This window comes from Strongylocentrotus purpuratus, unplaced genomic scaffold (genome assembly GCF_000002235.5).
Source record: "Strongylocentrotus purpuratus isolate Spur 01 unplaced genomic scaffold, Spur_5.0 spur5_scaffold_4, whole genome shotgun sequence".
Classification (NCBI taxonomy): Eukaryota; Metazoa; Echinodermata; class Echinoidea; order Camarodonta; family Strongylocentrotidae; genus Strongylocentrotus; species Strongylocentrotus purpuratus.
The window spans coordinates 14281352-14307331 of record NW_022145610.1 but is presented as its reverse complement, the minus strand read 5'-3'; the positions used below and the strand labels follow the sequence as shown (position 1 = coordinate 14307331).

At 38.9% G+C, this 25980-nt stretch overlaps 1 protein-coding gene across 1 annotated transcript; it reads right to left on the bottom strand.

Moving 5' to 3' along the window:
• Positions 1 to 361: 361 nt before the first annotated feature.
• On the bottom strand, positions 362 to 5750 carry LOC575593 (E3 ubiquitin-protein ligase PPP1R11). The gene is made up of 3 exons (XM_775984.5): positions 5540 to 5750; positions 2750 to 2852; positions 362 to 1754 (listed from the first exon to the last, which is right to left on the bottom strand). The coding sequence occupies exons 1-3, from the start codon at positions 5603 to 5605 to the stop codon at positions 1582 to 1584; spliced, it is 342 nt and encodes a 113-aa protein (XP_781077.4). The 5' UTR covers positions 5606 to 5750; the 3' UTR covers positions 362 to 1581.
• Positions 5751 to 25980: the final 20230 nt, after the last annotated feature.

Below are 25980 nucleotides of genomic sequence, written 5' to 3'. Positions count from 1 at the left end.
TTAGGAGAGGAAAAGAGGCGTTCGAGCCAAACATTTGTTTCTGTTGGGAGCCAGAAGGGTGTTAACCTGTATGCTTTAATACAGAGTTAACACTCTTCTGGCTTTGAACACATGATAAGCATGTAGTCTATCATAATTCTAAATTTTGAGTTGGATGATGACCCTTTCATTGAACAATTGACCTTTTCACCCTTAACACTGAAGGGTTGACCTCTTGACCCACCCTCACCTTTCTGAGGAGACACAATAGAAGAGCTTGCCTGGTTCATGTTCCTTTGTTATGTGACGCATAGACTACTCCACATAACATGATGTCATCAAGTTGATAGCTAGTTTTTAGGTCGACAACTTCCGAATTTCAAAGCTTCAGCTTTCAAGTTCTGTTGCTAGAGGCTAACACAAGTTATGTAACACATACATATGCGTGTTATTGTAATCTATGGCTTATAAACTTTCCAATGATATATAATTCATCTATTTCAATAGGGACCTTAAAGTATAAGCTCAAAATTGTTTTCTCGGCCCCCAAGCCCCTTGTTAATTCCGATACTCGGTTCTTAGGATATTAAATGCACTAAAGGATTTCAGGTTCTACAAGCTTCCTCCTATATATCTCTAAGATATAAATCACTAAACTGTGGATCAAATGGTTTGTTGTTCTATATGTAGCCCGTGCCATGCCACAGCAATTACATCCCTTGGAAAGACATCAAACTACATCTGCCACTACCAACCCAGGTGTAGTTCGTCATTAACATGGGACCCGGTAGTAAGTAAATACCTTGAATGCTTGCAGTAATAATAATAAAAATAATAACAACATTTATAATGAGCACATATCCACCCCAAGAGATGCTCAAGGCGCCTAACAAGGTAAGTTTTCTCGGTCTACATGTCACAGCACTCACATCCTTTGGAAAGACTATTATCTACATTTGCCACTCTCCATCCAGGTACAGTAACATGGGACTTGGTAGTAGGTAATTCCTTTAATGCTGGTAGTACCTGCCACAACACTCACATCCTTTGGAAAGACATCAATCTACATTTGCCACTCTCCATCCAAGTGTAGCAACATGGGAACAGGCAGCAATTCCTGGCATGCTTTTGGTATGGTACAGTGTGTATCTTAGGGTAGGTTGAATGGAGCTTGGGTCACGATAGTAGGTGCTTTATGCATCCATCCACTGGGAAGAATATAGGCACAATAAATGTAGCTATCATTATCACTATTCAATCTCATTCTCACAAAGATATTTATCAGTAATTGCAGGTACGGTGCCCATGCACTCGAAGGTACAATACTCTGCAAAATACATATTGTGCATACACGGTACCGAACATTAATGTATCTTTTTTCTCCCAAAAGCTGCGGCTTTCCATTTGACCAAAAGAAGCGCTAACTACCTGTTCTCATCTCCAAACTGCACCACAGAAGCTTTTAACGCAATTCAACAACATACAGGCTGATGCGATAGCAAATAATGAGACACAACGATGACTGGTGTAACTTTTAGTTACAGTGCAAGACCACACTTAATGCTGTGAGGGATACAGAAGTAACTCTATCCTTATAGTGTTCTAGTCATCCCCTATCGTTCCCTGTGGGGGGTCATTATCACAGCAGTCATCTTTGTGCTTGTTGTAGTTTTGCTTCTGTTGCTTGCGGCACATCTTGCAGTCGTCATCCGATTCTCCTTCACTGCTCGACGAACTCTCTCCAAACATCCTCGGTTTATTGTAGATGCAGCAACCTTAAATCAATCAATCAAAAGATTTCGAAATAAAAACTGTATCATTGTAATCTGTGCCACACTGTATTTCCCTCAAAGGGGATTTTTACCAAAGGATTCTACTTTGCTTCTATGTTTTAAGTGTACTGCTACTATATAAGGGTGAAAAATAGATGAAATATGAGATCACTAAACCAAGCGAATCTCAAATTGGCATTTTGGTCAGTGGATTGTGACGTAGTGATGGGACAACTCTCAGGTTTGTCGTGTAGAAACATTTCATTGATTTCTCGTATTTTTTCTTCAAACTTATTTTTCTTCAAACTAATTAAGTGCATTTTCACTTACTCTCCTGAAGTCATAAATTATAAACAATCGAACAAATTTTTTTTTTCATGTGCTGAAACAAATGAGAAAGTAGTCCAGCACTTTGTCACAATGACATTACCAATTCAGCCAATACTACCTAAGTGCCCATACATATAGTGATTACAACTTTCAAAACTTCATAACTCTCTCACTTTTTGTTCAATTTCATTCCAACTTTTACCAGTCTGCTTCTCTGATTCTTCTGCTTTCTTTTAGAGTAGTTGTCTGTTAAGGTTAGATTTCCCTTAAAATACCTTGGACTTTCCCAGAATGATAGTAAACGTGTCATAGCAGAGTGGTTTAAGGACTCAACATGAAATGCAAAGGTCGTGGGTTTGATTTGGACACTAATGTCCTTTAGCAAGGCATTAATCTACATTTGCCACTCCATACCCAGGAGACAAATGGGGACCAGGTAGGATGACGAAAGCATTTTGTGCGTTAGTAATAGCCATATGCCCTCACGGTGACCATGCGATAGGAATACTCCCCAGGGAGCGGAGATGGTGCACATTGTGCGTGAATGATTCCGACGACCGGGGTAATAATATCTGTAAAGCGTTTTAATAGAGACGGTGTTCTGTTTAAAGTGCTATATTAATCCAGACTATTATTATCATTATTATTAACCAGGGCAGGTTACTTACATTTTGATTTCTTCTTGCCCATGTGCTCATTATCCACCACACCCGTCTTCCAGACCACCTTCTTGTCCGATTTAGGTTTGCGTAGTTTGAGCGTCACTGACGGCTGTAGGGAGTCAATGAAAAAAAGACATTTTAATTATTTGACCTGACATTTCCTCTGGACATTCCAAAGAGAATGTCATCATTAATCCTGCCTTCAAACACACAAAAATGTATAGTATGGCTATTCAGAAACGGTATAGCTATACAAAGAAAATTATCATCATTTTCAAGTTAAATGTTAGCTGCACAGATGTAGGGCTTCCCACCATACATGGTGTAAGAAAAATAAACACAGAAGTGCAACTTTTCGGTGGTAGTGCAGTGGTCTCGTAACCTGATGGTTCTAGGTTCAAAACAAGGTCAATGCGAAGGTCATCCTCATAACCATTAATACCAAGTCCCTCAGAAAGGACTTAAAGCCGTTGATCTCCAGGCTAGCGTTTCTCGAAACCGTCATAACTACAAGTTCACCGACATCCCATTGAAACGTGTGTTAAACTTAATACACACTTAATACAAAACTGTGCGCCATCTACAGGTTCGTAATGGCGTTATCACAGTTTTTCCTTCATTATCATTTTGCCTTCGGCGTAGACTAGAAGGGATGAGATTGATTTAGATGACTCCATGCGCAGCGAGAGTTTAACACGGCTTGCAAGATTTTCAACATGGATGTCGATTTTGACCCATAATTTCCTTAAAAGGGACCATTAAACGGATTATTTCAGTCAAGTTAGTAAGTGGAACCGATGTATTATAGCCTAGGCCTAATTTACAATTGGATATACACGAAGTAAAATGACATTTTGGGGGATTTTGGGGGCATAACAATACGACCTGAAATGGCCTTGGCGTTATCAAGGGAATGTGTATAGACGGTTTCCGTCTCTAAAGAGAGAGCCGACCCTACCCCAATAAGAGGCTAACGAACGAAAGAGACGGAAAATTCGGTCTACAGCGAGGTATGTTCCGTTTACTGTACACACAATTGTCATGATAAAAAAATGCAACAAAAAACATTATTATCATCTCTATTATCAGTAGTCTAGGCCTAGGGAGGATGGCCAACATTGGAGACTATGAAAGTACATGTAGGCCCTAGTCTAGGTCTCTATAGACTCTAATTTGAGAGTTTTGTAATAACTTTTGGTACTGGTAGACCTACTTGTACAACGTTTCTTTCACAATGCAATCGCATGACCAGAAGTGGTCTTTATCTTTAAGCAATCGAGGAGGAGTATGACAAGTCATTGTCGGCAATCCTATACTTTAGTGTGTTTTATTATTTTGGGTTTCTAACTTCAGTTAACAGCTCTAGCTACGTGCATATCATAGGGTTAGGGTTAGGGTTAGGGTTAGGATAAGGGTTAGGCCGATGAAAGTTGATCTCATGGTTCTCGTCAGCGCCCGCATCAAATTTTGCTCGCGCACCAAAAAAGTTCAACACTCATCGCTGAAGAAATTCCCGCGTCAAAAAGTCCAGATATGAAATTGCCGCCTCAAAAAATCAACAACATTTTCGATTGGCTGCCGCGCGTGGCCCATGTGACACGCGTCCATGGCGATGTCTGCCAAGTCGATCGCTGATTGGTCTAAAGTAGCGGGCGGCATAATATGCCGCCCGCTACTTTAGCTGCCTATCGCGTAGGTCAGGAATAGTCTGCGGCTAGACACGGGGCGAATGTTTTGCCTCACGCCGTACTCCGGCTTCCCGCTACCGTACCGGGTGGGAGCTAACGCGTATTAAACTGTTCAGTGCATTGTGTACGTTGCCCAATATACTAGCTCAGGACAGCAATTCATCTGTACTATTTATCGATCGCTTTTGGCCGCACTGTCAGTCAAAATGATTCTTTCACTTTGTGTGACTCAGGGCAGCAGACTGCTTGTCAAGTGGAAGATAGTTTGTGTAGATAGTTTTGATGAAACCTTGACATTTGAAAGGTTTTTTGAGTAAAGACGAACAAAGAAAGATGTATATCGCTATATCATCAAGTTCATAATTTAATACCAGTATAATAAAACAGGGCCTTAAGTTTAAGTCAGAAACGAGACAGTATAAATGAAAATGAAATGAAATGAAGATGGTGTCACAGAAACCCAAATATCACAGAAAATTTGGAAGAAATAGTCATTGGAGTATGATATTGGTGTAAGAGCGTTACATGTATAATGTACAAGACTCGATACCCTTGACAAGTTCTATTGGTTTGTATATGAAAGATGAATTTGGATCAAAACTCATTCAAATTCCAAATATGCCCGCGAGAACATGAAATCAAAGTCAGATGAAAGATGAAAGTTGATCTAAATCCCTCATCAAAATCTCAACAATGCCTGACGAGAACCATGAGATCAACTTTCATCGGCCTTAGGGTAGGGTTAGGATTAGGGTTAGGGTAGGGTTAGGATTACGGTTAGGGTAGGGTTAGGATTAGGGTTAGGGTAGGGTTAGGGTTAGGGTTAGGTTTAGGTTTAGGGTTAAGTTAGGGTTAGGGTTAGGGTTAAACTGAAGTTAGAAACCCAAAATAATAAAACACACTTAAGTATAGGATAACCTCATTGTCAATTGCAAATCAAATATTAGGTAGGCTACGTGCTACACAGACGTAGAATAATAAGCGTTTGGTCCCAATAGTCCATACACTTGGAGATAATTTTCACTACGGTCCCATACATTGAAAAACAGCGAGGGTTCGGGAAAACTTCCTATCTAATTTGAAAAATCGTTTACTTAGTAATACTTACTGACGCCCTCGTTTCTTCTGTGGCTGTACGTGTAGAAGTTTGTGCTAACGTTGTTCTTGTAGTCATCTTGGTGATAGATAAAGAGCTTCCGAAGGGTAAACAGGGGATGTTTAGAAAATACTAATTTAGATTCAGCAGCGCAGTTAATTCTGTTTATATTCGTCGCGTAACGTCATTTCAGCTGGTCGACTTGGATAGTGACGTCAGCATCAGAATTAGAAGTCACCAGAATGAGCAGGGACGATGACCCTATGCTGGGTACGTGCAGGGGTCGCACAACCCCAACGGAGTTTTTCTAAGGATTCTTTACATGGGTCTTCTCACAACCTTCAAAGGGTTCATTATTAGACCGATGGTTCATTCATGACACCAACGATACAGATTAACTCTGAGGGACCACTTTCGGGAAATTTTAGGGCCTATTGGAGGGGGGGGGGGGGGGGGGGGGGGGGGGAGGGCGGGGAATGGTCTCGATAGTTTTTTTTTAAAGGGGCACATTCGAGAAAGAGAAATAAAAAAAAAAAAACAGAAATCTGTTGCTACAGGGTGGGGGAAAAGTTTGACAGTAGGCCTATATCTAGTCATGGACATGGTAATGAGTACGGATAAGCTTTGAAAAGGGGCACTCTCCATATTCTTCTCTTCGTGATTTTCTTTTTCTTCTTTTCCTTTCTTTCCTCCTTTTTTTTTTTGCCCTATAAAAAATACTATTTCCACACAAAGACAAGCTCTGCATTTAAGAGAATTTCTCAATCTTCTTTAAATTTCGAGTTAATTTATGATAACCTTACGATTACAGATTTTGTATCCTAAAATGCTTTATCGACCTTTGATATCATATATAATTGTCACCTTCTATGTTTTATGGCAAATTCAATTTGTTATTAATCTTATGTAACCAGTTTTATTCATGTTTTGATTGAGTTTTAGCTATAATAAAATTATTTGAATTCAATTGAATTGAAGTGAGCTTTCTAGCCACTTTGCAAAGAATTCTAAAATGTAGCATACAGTTTGATGCATTGATTTCCATACGCTAAAAGAAACCAATGGTTTGACGAGTAACTTATCATCCCGTTTCTCAAGTTAAGTAGTGTTTTGTTTATGTTCTTGATTATAAATCCCCTGAAGGGAGGGAGGGGGGGGGGGGGTACTGACATATAAAGACATACGGGGGTGTGCCACTCTAATGGGTCACATTTTCAGCAAAAAATCCCTAAACGTGGCCCCATTTTTAACAAAAATATTCCTAAACATGGGTCCGTCTTTTCAAATTTCAAAAGATTTCGGAACACCCGAAAATTGCGAAAGATGGGCATTACTTCGAGGAAATTACCCCCCCCCCCCAAAGTCCATTAAAAATGGGTAGGGGTTTCAAGGCTTCAGTGGCATACTCCCGTCAAAATCAAATTTGAGAACCCCCCCCCCCCCCCCCCCCCCCCCACCGGTTTAAGTCAATTCAAAGTGATTTTGGAACAAGGAAGTGCGCTATGATCTTGAAATAATTAGGAAGCAAGAGAAACTTTAATTAATTGCATACTAAATAACCATAAAATGAGAACTCTGGGACTCTAGTTGAGATTTCATTTTGAAGAAAACATCTTACACACATATCCAGGTGAATTTGGGACTTTGTGGTTAAATGCTAGATGCATTTTTGCTTGTACCTCAATGAAAGGTAATGATACTCCAAGCTTCAGTTGAGTGTGAAAGCTAAATAGCGCCAGCTTGTGATGATATATGATATAAAGTCACTAAACAATATTAACATGCAGATTATTTTATGTATTGATTTTGTTATTGTTTGTTATTATAATTTTTGTTATTGTTTGTGAAATGCAATGGAGAAAATAAAATATCATTGAAAAAAAAATGTAAACAGTTCTCTAACATGCAAACATTTAACATAACAAAACAACAACAACGGGAATATGGTTACTGGGGGAGGAGCAATGGCGGATCCAGGGGGGGGGGGGGGGTGATTTTTCAAATTTTCGAAGGCCCCCCAACAAAAATTAGTGCTAATTACACTATGAACATGACGGACAAAGAAAGTGGACAAAATATACAATTCCTCATTCTACCCTCAACAATTGCTATTCTAGACAAGGGAACATCCCTTTACTGCTATTATGTAAAAATCTGTATTACAGGTGTCACATGCATATTCACCATAATAGCAGTGAAGGGATGTTCCTTTGTCTACCACATCAATTGTTGAGGGTAGAATGAGGAACTGTATATTTTGTTCATAGTGTTACCCCCCCCCCCCCCCCCCCCACCCACTGAGCGAAATATTGGCCGGCACGATTTTCAAATTTCAGCACACTAAATTTCAAATTGATTTCAAATTTGCCCCCCCCCCTAAGAAATCCTGGATCCGCGCCTGGGGAGGGGTCTCGCTGTGCATCCCACGTGCGCTCCATGTATAGTGTATTCATGTTTAAATGCTTTTATGTATTTAATTGTATTATTAATGTTTTAATTCATGTTTTTGTTTTAATGTTTATGATTTTGTTTGTACCGTGTACGTGGAGGCCTCCGTTGGTACTTTTAACTGAATCGCACTACCCACCACTGTTTTATCAATAAATAAAACATAAACAAATACAAATCGAATTCAAATTTATATTCAGGATTCAGATTTAGATTCAGATTCAGATTCAAGATAAAGCTTCAGATTCAATATTTAGATTGAGATTCAGATTCAAGTTTTATTTTATATATATATAATATACAGAAGCTTGTTACAAATTAGTGTTACATACAATTCAAACAAAGGCATGAACATGATATTGCCTGCCTGTGGACCAGAAGGGTGTTGAGTAAATGCTATTAAAACGAGAACACAAGGACACCCTACCAGCTATCAGCAGACAGTTTATAGCATGAACACTATTCTTAGTCGCATAATGAATGTATTCATATATAAATACAGTCAAACCTGTCTATAGCAACCACCCAAGGGAAACACAAACGTGGCCTTTGTAGACAGGTGGTCTTTGTAGACAGGTTCCTTTGGTACATGATTCAATGAGAAACCATTTTCAAGGGAAACAACAAATGTGGCCTTTGTAGACAGGTGGTCACTAAAGCAGGTTTGACTGTAGTAAAATTTAAAAAAAAAATACCAATACCGATTACAAACAAGCGAACAAGAAAAATGGGTAATGGTCTAAATGACACTTATTAGCAAGGACAAGTGGCACTTAGAAACGAGTTTAAATTTGTCACTTTTTGGAAGGGAAAGAGTGCACTATTAGAAGGAAAAGGAGCACATATGGAATTTTGAAGTGATTTGGGGGAGGGGGAGGGGGAGCACTTATCAGATTTTATTGGGGGGCTCTTATCAGAACGAGAAAAAAGGCGCTTGTCGGAGCGGAAAACAGGAATTTATCAGAAGGAAAAGGGCATTTATCACAAGGGGAAAGGGGAATTTTTCAACTTAGGAAAAATGCACCTATCCTAAATAAAATGAAAATAGTTTTTCCGTATAAAAAGGGGCACATATCAGAAAGTGAAAGAGGGCACTTATTAGAAAGCCAAAGGTACACATTTACGAATTAAATTCTCATTGTTCAAAATGGCAGTTATCATTATTAAAAAAGGGGCACCTATCATAGGTAAAAAAAGGGGGCACTTTGGGGGCTTTGTGCCCTTAACCCCCCCCCCTTCCTCCTGGGAGCGCCACCTCTGCTGAGGGTTGATACAAATTGAGCGTTAAAAGGTGTGAGAAGTTGACAAAGTTGCTCGTCAATAATTTAACGTCATTGTCAAAAATCTTTAATTGCTGGTGATAACATTCTTATTATAATACATTTCAAACGAAACTTAGACATAATTGTAATTTTGGAGAAGAATAAACAAGCAGCCATAGTGAGATATACCTTTCTTTTCGATTGTAAAAGTGAGAATAATTTAAATGCTCACCTGCTCTGCTCTGCCCAAAAAGAATTGGATACAATTCTCGACAACTATATAAAAAAAAAGCTACATATACAATAGTTGATGGGTAAAATCTACTCCTAATTGGGTAAAATTTACTTATCCGACTAACATGTATATATGTTCCCGTTAAACTTTTTTTTAAAGATATCCATTCAATCTTTTATAATTGTAATAAGTATTATTATTATATACATGTATATGGAATGGTTTGCGTACGATGTGAATGATTTCCATCAATCATGTTTTTGCTGATTTTCACCCCCCCCCCTCCCGTCCCATATTGAAAAACTGGCTACGCCGTTGGATTACCCTCTTCTTCAAGAGTTTGAATAATGTACGAAATAAGCTGCCAAGAAGTTATAGCATTACGAGAATTAACCTTTCGTTTGCCTTATGTGCCCATTCGCACATAATGCTCATTTGCCACTCGTGCAGAATGGCACAAAAAACAGACAACAAATAACAGAAGAATTTCTTTGTCCAACACGAAAGTTTTGCAGAATTACCCATTTTTGACATTGATTAGCTACGTGACAATCATTCTAAAACATGTGCAGATAAATTTTACAATGAAGACATTCGAATATTCTCGAATCCCTTAGCTATAACCATGGACCTATTACGTAATAGGTCTATGGTATTACTATTCCATCATTATATGTAGCCGTGAAACAACATCCAACCATAGATGTCCCAGTGTTCACAATGCTCTCCAAAATAAAATTCCCGGCAGATGCAGCGGAATCCATCGAGCTCCTCCATGCATGTTCCTCCATAATGACACACCTGAAAATCACACGCTGGTGAAATGAAAAGAATGGTAAAAGGGAAAGTTGATGATGGAGGAGAGTGGGAGAAAGGAGTTTGTATAGGCAGGCACGTAGCCACGGGGGGGGGGGGGGGGCACGTGCCCCCAAACAAATTTCCAAGATTGATTGAACTTTTTTTTTTACCCCTTTTTGACCTCGATCGATTTCATGTATGTGCCCCCCCCCAAAAAAAAAAACACATCAAACTCTGGCTACGTGCCTGTGTATAGGAGGAGGAGAGGAAGAATTATTATTAGTACTAGTAGTAGTAGTAGTTGTAGAAGTATACTAGTAGTAGTAGTAGAAGTAATAGTAGTAGAAGTAGTAGTAGAAGAGGTAGTATTAGTATTGTTTATTATCAGTAGTAGTAGTAGTAGTAGTAGTAGGATGAACAGGAGAGGGAGGCGGAGAAGGAGGATGACGATAAAGAAAAACAAGAAGAAAAAGAAGTAGAAAAGAAGAAGAAAGACAAGAAGAAGTAGTAATAGTAGATAAATTAGTAGTGGTGGTAGGATTAGTAGTACATGTAGTAGTAGAAGTAGTAGTAGTAGTAGTAGTAGTGGAAGTAGTAGTAGTAGTAGCAGTAGTAGTAATAGTAGTAGTAGTAGTAGTAGTGGTAGTAGTAGTAGTAGTAGTAGTAGTAGTAGCAGTAGTAGTAGTAGTAGTAGTAGTAGTAGTAGTAGTAGTAGTAGTGGTAGTAGTAGTAGTAGTAGTAGTAGTAGTGGTAGTAGTGGTAGTAGTAGTAGTAGTAGTAGTAGTAGTAGTAGTAGTAGTAGTAGTAGTAGTAGTAGTAGTAGTAGTAGTAGTAGTAGTAGTAGTAGTAGTAGTAGTAGTGGTAGTAGTAGTAGTAGTAGTAGTAGTAGTAGTAGTAGTAGTAGTATAGATGTAGTAGTAGTTGTGGTGGTGGTGGTGGTGGGAAAGAAAGGAGGAAAAGGAGGAGGAGAAGAAAGAGAAGAAGAAGAAGAAGGTGAAGAAGAAGGATGAGGAGAAGCAGGAGGAGCAGAAAAAGAAGAATAGAAAGATATACACAGGTTTAGAAATATATCCTTCTTTAACATCCTGAAAATATACCATTGCATTTGACCCGGAACAAGGCATTGTATTTCAAAAGTCGGAATACGTATGATAAAGATTAGTCGCTGATGTGTCTGACATCCATGTGGTAAGTTTTGTAAGCTGGTATAAATTTATTTTCAAGCAAATTTCGATACACTTCTTCACATTTGATGCACTCAAGAGGTAGTATGTCAAAATATTGCGTTATACATTTTAGATATAGATTATGATCACCCTACAATTTTCTTCTTAAAGAGTAAGTGTTCAAATTAAAAGGGCAAAATGATTGAAAAAATCAATGCAGGAAGAAGCTATCAAAATGTATCACCACAATATTAAATGACAGTTCTTTACTATTTCCTAGTGCAGATTTTTTTTTGTACCGATAATATATACTGAAACATTTGTTATCTACTTTTTTTAGGGGGGGGGATGTGTTTCCTACAATTATTCCTTGAAACAAATTGGCTTATTTAATTGGCTTTAAAGCATAGTTGCTTCACGATCATGGATTAGATACTTTCTTATGGGCTAAGATAGCGAGAACAAAAAATCGATTTGTATACAAGAGAATTAACCACGCCCCAATCCCCTACGAAAAATCTCCCAAACAAGTCGACACGTTCCTACCCGGATGTGCGCAGTACAGGTTTAGTTTGTCCCTCGCTTCTTCCGGAGTTCGGACTTCATATTCTGGATGGTCACGTGGTAGATACTTGGGAACCAACTTGACTACGTCCCCGGTACGTTCAGACACACCATAGGGACAGACATCTTGTGGTATCAAAGGGCATGATCCATCAGCAAGAATATCTGTTTGAAACATGTAATGATACAATTCTAAAAAACATTATCCCGACTGGCTAAGAATCGCTCGGTTTAGAGTCAGCTGAGAGTGTGTTTGGTGTTGTGACTGAGGTCCTTGTCAAATCGGCAAACTATCTTCAAACCGAGTAATTCGTGGCCGTTCAGGGTAGTGTAATTTTACGATCGGCTGTCGGTCTAGAGTGGGTCTCGTTTGTGCGACTGATATTCTGTTTGAATTTAGTTGTGGTCTTCAACACTCTGACATCTTTTGTAAATTGCGATAACTCAATGTGATAACTCAAATTTGATCCAAGATTTTTACAACGAAATATATCTTTATTGTGTTGTTTTTCGTAAATATCAAATGAAATTTGAACACTCACTCTGGAACTGTAGCTGAAGTACGAAGATGATGATCGCTAATCTGAAATGCTAGTTCAAAAGTGTGAAGTAAAAATGACATATTATAGTGAGAATAGGGGCCGGGCTCTGAAGGAATGAAGGAGTAACTCCATATTTGTAACATTGTGAGATATCATGAGATATCACTTCATATGGGGTTAGTAACTATAGTAGGCCTATATACGCATGAGGGTTTAGAGAAGAACCCTTGTTATCTATGTTTATATAATTATATTTAAACGTCTTTGGTTTACACAAACACACGCGCGCACACGCACGTACACCCTCACAAACAAACACACACATTAACGCCTAAAAATTACACATGTATATGTATATAGATACATACATATATATATATATATATATATATATATATATATATATATATAAGTAAATACATACAAAAAGTGTGAAATCAAAAGGGGGAATGACTAGCATGTCATATACATGTATATATATCATACACAAATAAAGAAATAGATCGATAAAAATATTAACATAGGATTTGTTTAACACTAGAAAAATTATTTTCTCTTGCTAGATGCTTCTATTCGGCCAATTGTGTGTAACGTATTCTAACTCCTATTTTCTACCTAAAACCTAGTTTGGACAATTTAAGATTGCTAAAAACTGTCAAGAAAATGTTTGTATATAAGAACAAATCCATGCGGTACAGCTGTTTTAAAAACAACTGGTAATATGCACCTTATTTGAGGAATGCTTCTCTTCATGAGCTACTGTGGTTTTTTTCTTAATAAAACCTCTATAGAATATGATGGAATTTTAATTTCTTGCTATGATCATTTCGAAGTGTATGATTTATCCTAACCTATCCTAGAAACAGAATCTTCAAACGACTTTAACAATGAAAGCAGATAGGGAAAACATACCATTTTGTTATGGCTAGTCGAAACACTGTAAGCACGAACCGTTGAAAATTCCCGTTCTTGCACTGGCCGACAACCGACGATTACTACGATTGTTGCCGTCTATTTTTTTTATAGCATTGAATGTGCTTTCCTATGAGATTAATAAAAACCTATGTTTGTTCGTTTTCTGCGCTCACGCACATTCAATGGGTGTCCCAGTTTCACTGAACAGTAGCGGTTCACATGGAAACCCCGGCGTACACAACGGGTGCACATGCATGCCCCAAATCGAATGACGAGAAGAAGAAAAAAGTTTTTAAAAAAGTAAAGGAAAAATGAAGAAAAATAGAATGAGAGTGAGTGTGTGTGTGAGAGAGAGAGAAAGGCGGGCCGAAAATTTCGCAACGACTCAGCCAGCCGCTGAATAAGCGAGGGGGGGGGGGGGGGGGGGTAAGAGGACACTTTTTTTTTTTTTTGTCTCGAAATTTGAAAATTTGACATTTTGCTCCGTTGGGGGGGGGGGGGTAAGGTCAGCTTTTTTAGGTCAACCATGGATTTTTTTTTTTTTATTTATTTTTTTTATTCAAAAAAAAAAAAATCAAAAAGGGGGGGGGGGGTTTTTAGAAAAATTTAGGGGGGGTTTACACACATAAAATTACCAAAGGGGGGGGGGGGTTAACCCCCCATACACCCCCCTGTGTACGCGTCTGGTTATAATTTAGTTTGAGAGATTTTTTAATCGAATGTTTCTTTAGGAAACAACAATTTTTCAATCTACATTTTAATTACTTTTCTCTACTTTTCAATATTTTGACAAAATTCTTCCAGACATTCTCTTTTGTAGTAATTTGATGTATAGCCTCCATAACATAAACAGACATCACGTTTATTTATTGTGTTAGTCCCTGACGATATTCGTGAAATAAAGTGATCTAAAATTTGAGAACTCGCAAACTTGATTCATTTCGGAGTTTTTTGTTAAAATATATGGTATGTATGCATAATCCTTCGAACATTGGATTCAATCATTCAGTTACGTACAGTATAATTTAAAACCTCCTCATTCGCTACCGTATTACCCCAAGACATGACCTTTTGGGGTGATATTTCAAAGATACTGGCAATTATTGCTAGTAGTAGTAGTACTGTCGATTATTGTTGATATTAAGAGTCATTAACTTTTGATGATGGAATGAGCGTTAACGGATAAATGCCAAATTATTCGGATAACAATACGAGGCAAATTATGTTATTGTAGCGTGGAGGTAGGGTATATTAAATTGTTTCATTATTCATAAACAGAAGCTGAGCAATTAATTGCTATATTTTCGCGGTCTTTCATACGAAACATTAGCGTCGTCACTACATAGCTTGTATCGACAAAAGGGTACTTCTCCTAATTACATGCACGTTAGAGTCGTTCGCTCCATTCCAATCGTAATAGAGATAATGCAGGATCTTTTTTTTATCCCCGACATGCATCACTTACTGTGTATTGGTCCATCTATTATTATGTATCTGTATGTGATGGTTATCCGTCATGATATAAACATATATGTGGTGCTCAAGTGCTGAACCCTTTCCATTGTACATGATAAAGCACACTGGCGTACTGATGGAAGGGGGAGGGGGGGGGGGGGGAGAGTCGACCCCCAAATACAATGCAAACGTAGTTTATTTCTAATTCGATACCAGTGATTTACAAATGTTGATGAAATGACATGATTTCCGTTTTTCTTCTCACTTGTACCTATTTTTGCCAGAGGCGGCACTCCCTGTAAAGGGAGGGGGTGGGGGGGGGGGCTGGGCTCCCACTTTCCAGGTACCCCAAAGTGCCCCTTTTTACATAGGACAAGTGCCCCTTTTCTTTTCTAATAACTGTCCTTTTCTCTCTTTTCATCTCTGATGAGTACCTCTTTCAGGTGCGAGAAATTCCCTTTTTCTCCTCTGATATTTTTGTCCTTTTTTTTTTTACTTTGACTAGTGCCCCTTTTCCTCCGTAATAAGAACCCCCTTCCTTTCTCTTAAATGCAACTTTCCACCTCTGATAAGTGTCCCCTTTATTTTGACACGTGCCCCTTTTCCTTTATAATCAGTACCATATTTCCTTCAGATAAGTGCCCCTTTTCCTCTTTTAATAATTATATGAGCCCCTAATTAAAGGAGACTTAGAGCCCCCTTTTCTATAAGTTTCCCTAACATTAGCTCGCATATTTATAGATGTTATAATTATGTTACATAAAAAAGAACTTTTCAGTCTTTCTGCATTAGATTGAGCTTAATACTCATCAGGATTTGTTTTTTTGTCTTCTTCATAAGATGTAATTTTTTTCGCACTGGGACCTCACAAATCTTGAAACTTTTGCTCACTCGCTTTGCTCGCTGGAAAATGTATAGGTGCCGTGGTCGAGTGGTTAAGTCGCCGGACTGTCGATCACAAGGGCCGTGGTTCGAGACCCGCCGTGGCACTAATGTCCTTTGGCAAGACATAGATCTACATTTGCCACACTCAACCCAGGTGATGTAAATGGGTACCTGACAGGAAGTAGTTCTTTGAAATGCTAAAGCGCCGCAATGGCAGCACAGCTAAAGCCGGGGTAAAAATCTCCAAGTTTGGAAGCGCTTAGTTATTTTGATAAGTGCTATTAAAAAACTGATTATTATTATTATTATTTGTATTCAGACCATTACACCAAGTACAAAATATGTTGCTTATCTTGTAGGCCTACCACGTAAAGAAAGAAACAAATATTAATCTTATCCCTGGTAGTGTAATCACGATGCTCATGACGATGTAGAGGTATAATTTTATACCGATGTTTTTGTATGTTTCCCTTTGGCCGTACCCCCTTTTTTCTGCTTCGAGAAAAGTGCCTTGGGGGGGGGGGGGTGGGGTGCCCCTTCCCTATTTTGGAAGACGCACCGCCGCCCCTGCATTATGTTACTTGATGGTGATGCGGATTTCGTTCTGACCCCCTCCCCCCCAAGTTTTGCTCATTACGCCACTGATAAAGCATGTCTTGTGTTTCATTTGTGTAGAATTGAGCAATCAAGTAGAATTCTCGCCTACAGAGGGCTCATGTGAACGTCCTCGGAAAGAATACATTGTAAATTATAGGATTTCTCGGTCACTTTCGTAAGTTGGCCACACAAATTCATTTTATGTTCATTCAATTTCGCCGATTCTGTCACCGCAGCTGTTATTTTTCGTTCAAATTCGTGTTTTAGCATTTAAATTCCTAAAACGGTAAGAGGACACATTTTTTTTTTTTTGGTCTCGAAATTTGAAAATTTGACATTTTGCTCCGTTGGGGGGGGGGGGGGGGTAAGGTCAGCTTTTTTAGGTCAACCATGGAATTTTTTTTTATTTTTTTTATTTTTTATTAAAAAAAATAAATAAAAAAAAATCAAAAAGGGGGGGGGGGGGTTTTAGAAAAATTTAGGGGGGTTTACACACAAAAAATTACCAAGGGGGGGGGGGTTAACCCCCCATACACCCCCTGTGTACGCGTCTGGTTATAATTTAGTTTGAGAGATTTTTTAATCGAATGTTTCTTTAGGAAACAACAATTTTTCAATCTACATTTTAATTACTTTTCTCTACTTTTCAATATTTTGAAAAATTCTTCCAGACATTCTCTTTTGTAGTAATTTGATGTATAGCCTCCATCACATAAACAGACATCACGTTTATTTATTGTTTTAGTCCCTGACGATATTCGTGAAATAAAGTGATCTAAAATTTGAGAACTCGCAAACTTGATTCATTTCGGAGTTTTTTGTTAAAATATATGGTATGTATGCATAATCCTTCGAACATTGGATTCAATCATTCACTTACGTACAGTATAATTTAAAACCTCGTCATTCGCTACCGTATTACCCCAAGACATGACTTTTTGGGGTGATATTTCAAAGATACTGGCAATTATTGCTAGTAGTAGTAGTACTGTCGATTATTGTTGATATTAAGAGTCATTAACTTTTGATGATGGAATGAGCGTTAACGGATAAATGCCAAATTATTCGGATAACAATACGAGGCAAATTATGTTATTGTAGCGTGGAGGTAGGGTATATTAAATTGTTTCATTATTCATAAACAGAAGCTGAGCAATTAATTGATATATTTTCGCGGTCTTTCATACGAAACATTAGCGTCGTCACTACATAGCTTGTATCGACAAAAGGGTACTTCTCCTAATTACATGCACGTTAGAGTCGTTCGCTCCATTCCAATCGTAATAGAGATAATGCAGGATCTTTTTTTATCCCCGACATGCATCACTTACTGTGTATTGGTCCATCTACATGTATCTGTATGTGATGGTTATCTGTTCATGATATAAACATTATATGTGGTGCTCAAGTGCTCAACCCTTTCCATTGTACACAGGGGCGTCGCTAGACCTTTTTCAGTGGGGGGGTGTAGAGGCCAACGATTACCGACAAAACTAGCCACCAATTACCGACAAAATTAAATGTCCAATATTTACAAATTCAACCCTATAAACCTGGGGCCGAAGTCTTAATTGTTTTTCCTATGGACTATCTATAGTACTTGCATATGCGCAAAATGGTCATTTTCCTCGGCGACATAAATATACGAATTATTTCTTCAATTTAGTCAGCATCATAGCTATTTATTTTAATGCAGGCGCGGAGCTAGGATCTTATTTCAGGGAGGGGCGGTAGTGGGCAAGAGAATCACTTAAAAGCGCGCTCATTAGGGGGTGTGGGTGATGGGCTTCCCGCGCGAAGCGCGGAAGCTTAGACATTTCCTTAAATTATTAGGAAAATAAGACGATTAATTGTACCGTTTTCGACTGGTAATCCTTGGCTGAGTGAAGTTTCACCCCCCCCCTCCCGCGCGAAGCGCGAAAGCTTTGACGCTTCATTAAATTATTATAAAAAAGAAGACGATTTGCTGTACCGTTCTCGACTGTTTATCCTTTTCTGAATTCAGTTTCCCCCCCTCCCGCGCGAAGCGCGGAAGCTTTGACGTTTCATTAAATTATGAGAAAAAAGCGGACGATTCGGTGTACCGTTTTCGACTCTTAATAAGCCCTATTCATCTGAATTCAGTTTCCCCCTCTCGCGCGAAGCGCGAAAGCTTTGACGTTTCCTCATATTATTAGAGAAAAAACACGATTCGTTATACCGTTTTCGACTCTAAATAGCACTATTAATTTTGTCTGAATTCAGTTTCCCCCTCTCGCGCGAAGCGCGGAAGCTTTGGCGTTTCCTTAAATTATTAAAGAAGACGATTCGTCGTACCGTTCTCGACTCGTCTAAATGAAGTTTCCCCTCCGCGCGAAGCGCGGAATTTTTGGCGTTTCATCAAAATATAGAGAAAGGAAGACGATTCCTCGTACCGTTTTCAAATCTTATTAAGCCCTATTCATCTGAATTCAGTTTCCCCCCCTCGCGCGAAGCGCGAAAGCTTTGACGTTTCCTCAAATTATTAGAGAAAGAACACGATTCGTTGTACCGTTTTCGACTTTTAATAAGCCCTATTTGTCTGAATTCAGTTTCCCCCTCTCGCGCGAAGCGCGGAAGCTTTGGCGTTTCCTTAAATTATTAGAGAAAGAAGACGATTCGTCGTACCGTTCTCGACTCGTCTAAATGAAGTTTCCGCTCCGCGCGAAGCGCGGAATTTTTGGCGTTTCATCAAAATATAGAGAAAGGAAGACGATTCCTCGTACCGTTTTCAAATCTTATTAAGCCCTATTCATCTGAATTCAGTTTCCCCCCCTCGCGCGAAGCGCGAAAGCTTTGACGTTTCCTCAAATTATTAGAGAAAGAACACGATTCGTTGTACCGTTTTCGACTTTTAATAAGCCCTATTTGTCTGAATTCAGTTTCCCCCTCTCGCGCGAAGCGCGGAAGCTTTGGCGTTTCCTTAAATTATTAGAGAAAGAAGACGATTCGTCGTACCGTTCTCGACTCGTCTAAATGAAGTTTCCGCTCCGCGCGAAGCGCGGAATTTTTGGCGTTTCATCAAAATATAGAGAAAGGAAGACGATTCCTCGTACCGTTTTCAAATCTTATTAAGCCCTATTCATCTCAATTCAGTTTTCCCCTCTCGCGCGAAGCGCGGAAGCTTTGACGTTTCCTTAAATTATTAAAGAAAGAAGACGATTCGTCGTACCGTTCTCGACTCGTCTAAATGAAGTTTCCCCTCCGCGCAAAGCGCGGAATTTTTGGCGTTTCATCAAAATATAGAGAAAGGAAGACGATTCCTCGTACCGTTTTCGAATCTTATTAAGCCCTATTCATCTCAATTCAGTTTCCCCCTCTCGCGCGAAGCGCGGAAGCTTTGACGTTTCCTTAAATTATTAAAGAAAGAAGACGATTCGTCGTACCGTTCTCGACTCGTCTAAATGAAGTTTCCCCTCTGCGCGAAGCGCGGAATTTTGGGCGTTTCATCAAAATATAGAGAAAGGAAGACGATTCCTCGTACCGTTTTCGAATCTTATTAAGCCCTATTCATCTCAATTCAGTTTTCCCCTTCCGCGCAAAGCGCGGAATTTTTTGCGTTTCATCACAATATAGAGAAGGGAAGACGATTCCTCGTACCGTTTTCGAATCTTATTAAGCCCTATTCATCTGAATTCAGTTTCCCCCTCTCGCGCGAAGCGCGAAAGCTTTGACGTTTCCTCAAATTATTAGAGAAAGAACACGATTCGTTGTACCGTTTTCGACTTTTAATAAGCCCTATTTGTCTGAATTCAGTTTCCCACTCTGGCGCGAAGCGCGGAAGCTTTGACGTTTCCTTAAATTATTAGAGAAAGAAGACGATTCGTCGTACCGTTCTCGACTCGTCTAAATGAAGTTTTCCCCTTCCGCGCAAAGTGCGGAATTTTTGGCCTTTCATCACAATATAAAGAAAAGAAGACGATTCGTCGTACCGTTGTTGACTCTTAAACCTTGTTTGAATTTAGTTTCCCCGAAAATTTTAAACCCCTGATTTCTTTAGCTGATATTATAGGAAAGTGAAACTTCGAGAAAATACAAGTATTGTAGTTGTAGTCACTCTGGAAGTCGTCACAGCGGATAACAAGTCACAGTTCGTAGGGAAAAAAAACTTGTCGGCCGACCGACAAAATACATCTCACCGATTTCAAACTTCTGCATTGATATAGTACACGAGGATCGAGCAAGAATAACGACACAGCTTACCCGACATAGCAACATATTTACCCGTGTCTTTCTCGCTCCCTCGACGAGACGACTCCAACCAACAACCCCCTTCTCTCTTTTACTCCCACTCCCCCTCTCATTCATTCTTTTTTCTCTTTCTTTCTTCTCTTTTCTTTCCTTTCTTTTCCTTTCTTTCCTTTCTTTTCCTTTCTTTCTTTTCTTTTCCTTTTCTTTTTTTCTTTTCTTTCCCTTTCCCTCTCTTTTTCCCTCTCTTTTTTTCCCTTTCTTTTTTTTCCCTTTCTTTTTTCCCTCTCTTTTTTTCGCTCTCTTTTTTCCCTCTCTTTTTTTCCCTCTCTTTTTTCCCCTCCCCCTTTTCTCTTTTTCCCGACGGCAGCGCGATTTTACCGACAATATCCTGACAGGTGGGGGGGGGGGGGGGGGGGGGTCGCACCCCCCACACCCCCCCCTTTGGCGACGCCCCTGATTGTACATGATAAAGCACACTGGCGTACTGATGGAGGGGGGAGGGGGGGGGGGGGAGTCGACCCCCAATACAATTCAAACGTAGTTTATTTCTAATTCGATACCAGTGATTTACAAATGTTGATGAAATGACATGATTTTCTGTTTTTTCTTCTCGCTTCTACCCATTATGCCAGAGGCGGCACTCCCTGTAAGGGGGGGGGGGGCTGTGTCCCAACTATTAGGTGTCCCCAAAGTGCCCCTTTTTACATAGGACAAGTGCCCCTTTCTTTTCTAATAACTGTCCTTTTCTCTCTTTTCATCTCTGATGAGTACCTCTTTCAGGTGCGAGAAATTCCCTTTTTCTCCTCTGATATTTTGTCCTTTTTTTTTTTACTTTGACTAGTGCCCCTTTTCCTTCGTAATAAGAACCCCTTCCTTTCTCTTAAATGCGACTTTCCACCTCTGATAAGTGTCCCCTTTATTTTGACACGTGCCCCTTTTCCTTTTAATCAGTACCATATTTCCTTCAGATAAGTGCCACTTTTCCTCTTTTTAATAATTATATGAGCCCCTAATTAAAGGAGACTTAGAGCCCCCTTTTCTATAAGTTTCCCTAACATTAGCTCGCATATTTATAGATGTTATAATTATGTTACATATAAAAGAACTTTTCAGTCTTTCTGCATTAGATTGAGCTTAATACTCATCAGGATTTGTTTTTTGTCTTCTTCATAAGATGTAATTTTTTCGCACTGGGACCTCACAAATCTTGAATCTTTTGCTCACTCGCTTTGCTCGCTGGAAGATGTATAGGTGCCGTGGTCGAGTGGTTAAGTCGCCGGACTGTCGATCACAAGGGCCGTGGTTCGAGACCCGCCGTGGCACTAATGTCCTTTGGCAAGACATAGATCTACATTTGCCACACTCAACCCAGGTGATGTAAATGGGTACCTGACAGGAAGTAATTCTTTGAAATGCTAAAGCGCCGCAATGGCAGCACAGCTAAAGCCGGGGTAAAAATCTCCAAGTTTGGAAGCGCTTAGTTATTTTGATAAGTGCTATTAAAAAACTGATTATTATTATTATTATTTGTATTCAGACCATTACACCAAGTACAAAATATGTTGCTTATCTTGTAGGCCTACCACGTAAAGAAAGAAACAAATATTAATCTTATCCCTGGTAGTGTAATCACGATGCTCATGACGATGTAGAGGTATAATTTTATACCGATGTTTTTGTATGTTTCCCTTTGGCCGTACCCCCTTTTTTCTGCTTCGAGAAAAGTGCCTTGGGGGGGGGGGGGGTGGGGTGCCCCTCCCCTATTTTGGAAGACGCACCGCCGCCCCTGCATTATGTTACTTGATGGTGATGCGGATTTCGTTCTGACCCCCCCCCCAAGTTTTGCTCATTACGCCACTGATAAAGCATGTCTTGTGTTTCATTTGTGTAGAATTGAGCAATCAAGTAGAATTCTCGCCTACAGAGGGCTCATGTGAACGTCCTCGGAAAGAATACATTGTAAATTATAGGATTTCTCGGTCACTTTCGTAAGTTGGCCACACAAATTCATTTTATGTTCATTCAATTTCGCCGATTCTGTCACCGCAGCTGTTATTTTTCGTTCAAATTCGTGTTTTAGCATTTAAATTCCTAAAACGATCATTCAAAAACATTTCATTTTCATTCGAATTAAAAACGTGTTTCTTTTTAGTAAAATGTTCATTCAATTTAAAGCGAAACGATTCGCGATTACGTAATAGCGTCTTCCGTGAATTCAAATTCGTTTCTTTGCATACAGTTTCACACGTTTTGCAGACAAGTTAAACATGTAAATCTTACCCAGTATGATTATATAGAACCCCGAAAATATAATCCATTTCAAATTGTATGGGTTGGTAAGCAACAAACATGTTATTTGTCCTCACTATGGGTGTATAATTATGTATGCCCCCTAAATCATCACCATTTAGCAACTGAACGATCATGTGTTAAGTAGATAAAACCTAGCCACATCAATATAGAATTAGCATGGAACTAAGCAAGAGTGTCTTTTTATGAATATGCAATGATATAAGTGCATGCAAAGTGTGTGTTTAACGTGAGACTACGGTTGTATTTATTGGAGTGGCGTACCATAATGGTGGGGGGGGGGTATCAATACTCTATACATTGATTTATATTTAATGTTTTGTTTTGTTTTGTTTTTGATAATTTATTCGATGTTCGTAATCTCTTTGAAACCATTTATATTTGTGTTATTATATTTAGTCTGTGTTGAACATGTTAATAAGAACAATCTATGAGTATCAGTTCAATCACAATCATAGTCACATCAAAATCTGAATCACCATCACACTAAATCACAATCACGATCGTGATCACAGTCACAATTACCATCTCAGTCACAATCGTAATCACCATCTCAATTACAATCACGATCACGCTACACAATCATTAATGAGTTTGATACATTGTTTTCTCACTGCGCGCACATCTCAATAACTCATGTCATGTGGACATAAACTTAAGAATACGCGTATACAATATGAAATCTTGTTTTGGTTATAATGTTAATGATCATAGTTACATCATGCATTACATTATCATGTTCGTCTACGTAATATCACTTCCAAAAGATGTCCGAGTACGATAAAGTCCGTGATGAGTACATCAGTAAGATGATGTCCAATCTTATATCTAGAGTTGTTTAACCCTCTACATGTTGACGGGCAAGACACCTCGGCATGTTATATAACTCATTTGTTTAGTTTAGATGAGAAACATGTGCATATACCGTCCTTGTTTTCACGAAGTGACGGTAGTGAGGAAAATCGTCACGCAAAGTGGATGCAATTTTTTTTCACTACCGTCACTTCGTGAAAACAGCGACGATACCATGTATACCATAGGTTTCTAAATATAGGCGAATATGAATGAAAACTTTGTTATTTAGAATGACCCAAAGTGAAATTGAATGGTACGGACGTCCGATTTGCAATTGTTGACGAAAATGAATGCAAACTGCGCATTTGTAAGCGGTTGTTAAATTGAACGAAAAAAGTGCTAAATCCATTGACCAAATAAGTAAATCAAATGAAAAAAGTGTTATTTTGAATGTAATTAACACGCCGGCAGCTTTATTTCGCGAATTTGAATGAACTTTGTATCAAAACGAATGAAAAGCTTACGAAAGTGACCGAGAAATCCTATATTATAATTTTTTAGTTTTGAAAGAGTCATGAATGGACGCATTTTTGTTTATTTTCCCGAACTGAACCCCTTTGAAAAACGTGACTACGGGTGTAAACAATAACGTTGTTAGACAGGCATCATTACGGTTGTCGTGACAACTTATAATGTTGTTAATAAGGTTACATCATCAGAATCGATGAGTTTGTTCGCAGAAATAGAGTGTTTTCAAATAGCCTCTTTACCTCAATCACACCGATGAGACTAGACTCCAGACCGACATCAGACCGAATAACAATGTACATTACGACTATAACGGCCAAGAGTCGTCATGCATCCGGTCTTTTTACTGTCTTCTCGGTGTGACTGGGGTATTACAACTGTCTTCGATATTACCAAGACCAGGGGGGCGTTTTCATAAACAATTAGTCGGTGGTTTTCACCGACTAATATCATGTTCACCGATTTCCCAGGCCTATGATTGGTCACATTTAGTCAGCACTGACTAAATTGTCGGTGAACATGATAGTCGGTGAAAACCACCGACTAATTGTTTCATGAAACGCCCCCCCCCCCCCCCCCAGGCTAATCCCGCAGTCACACCGCCCAGCCGAACCGACTCCACATCGATCCCAAACCGACTATAGCTTGGTCATTTTGATTTAAAGTAATTCTTTGTTAGTCTGGTGTCGGTCTGGTGTCGGTCTCCTTGGTGCTACTGGGGTGTGATAATTCAGTCACACATTCAAACCGACCGTCCGATTCTTGGCATTTCGGGGTAATGTAGTTTTATGTTCGGTCTATTGTCGGTTTGTTGTAGGTCTCGTCAGTATGACTTGAGTAAAGACTCTTTAAAGTACGGGAGTGTGACGTCATACTGGCCAAGTTATCAAGGTAGCTGGTTCAAAACAATTTTGCGCTAAGGAATTGTGGTGATCACGCCAGCCCCAAACACTAAGTTTACCAAACACTGACTTTGCCCTGCTCGAATAATTTCGCGGCGAACAAATACAAATCAAATTCAAATTCAGGATTCAGGATTCAGATTCAGATTTAGATTCAGATTCAGGATAAAGCTTCAGATTCAATATTTAGATTCAGATTCAGATTCAAGTTTTATTTTCTATATATAATATACAGAAGCTTGTTACAAATTAGTGTCACATACAATGTAAACAAAGGCATGAACATGATACTGTATCCTGTGGGCCAGAAGGGTGTTGTGTTAGTGCTAGTAAAAGAGAATGATCGAGTCAACCCCCTATCAGCTCTCAGCAGACAATAATTATATAGCAAGAACACTATTCTTAGTCGCATAATGAATGCATTCATAAATAAATAGTAAAATTAAAATAAATAACAATACCGATTACAAACAAGCGAACAAGAAAAATGGGTAATGATCAAAATGACACTTATTAGAAAGAAAAAGTGGCGCTTATTATATTAGAAAAGAGGCAGTTATCCAAGTTTAAATTTGTCACTTTTAAGAAGGGAAAGAGTGCACTATTAAAAAGGAAAAGGAGCAAATTTGGGATTTTGCAGTGATTTATTTATTTATTTATTTATTTTATTTATTTATTTATTTATTTATTTATTATTATTATTATTTTTTTTGGGGGGGGGGGGGGGCACTTATCAGATTTAATGTGGAATCTTATCAGAACGAGAAAAAAGGCGCCTGTCGGAGCGGAAAATTGGAATTTATCAGAAGGAAAAGGGCATTTATCACAAGGGGAAAGGGGAA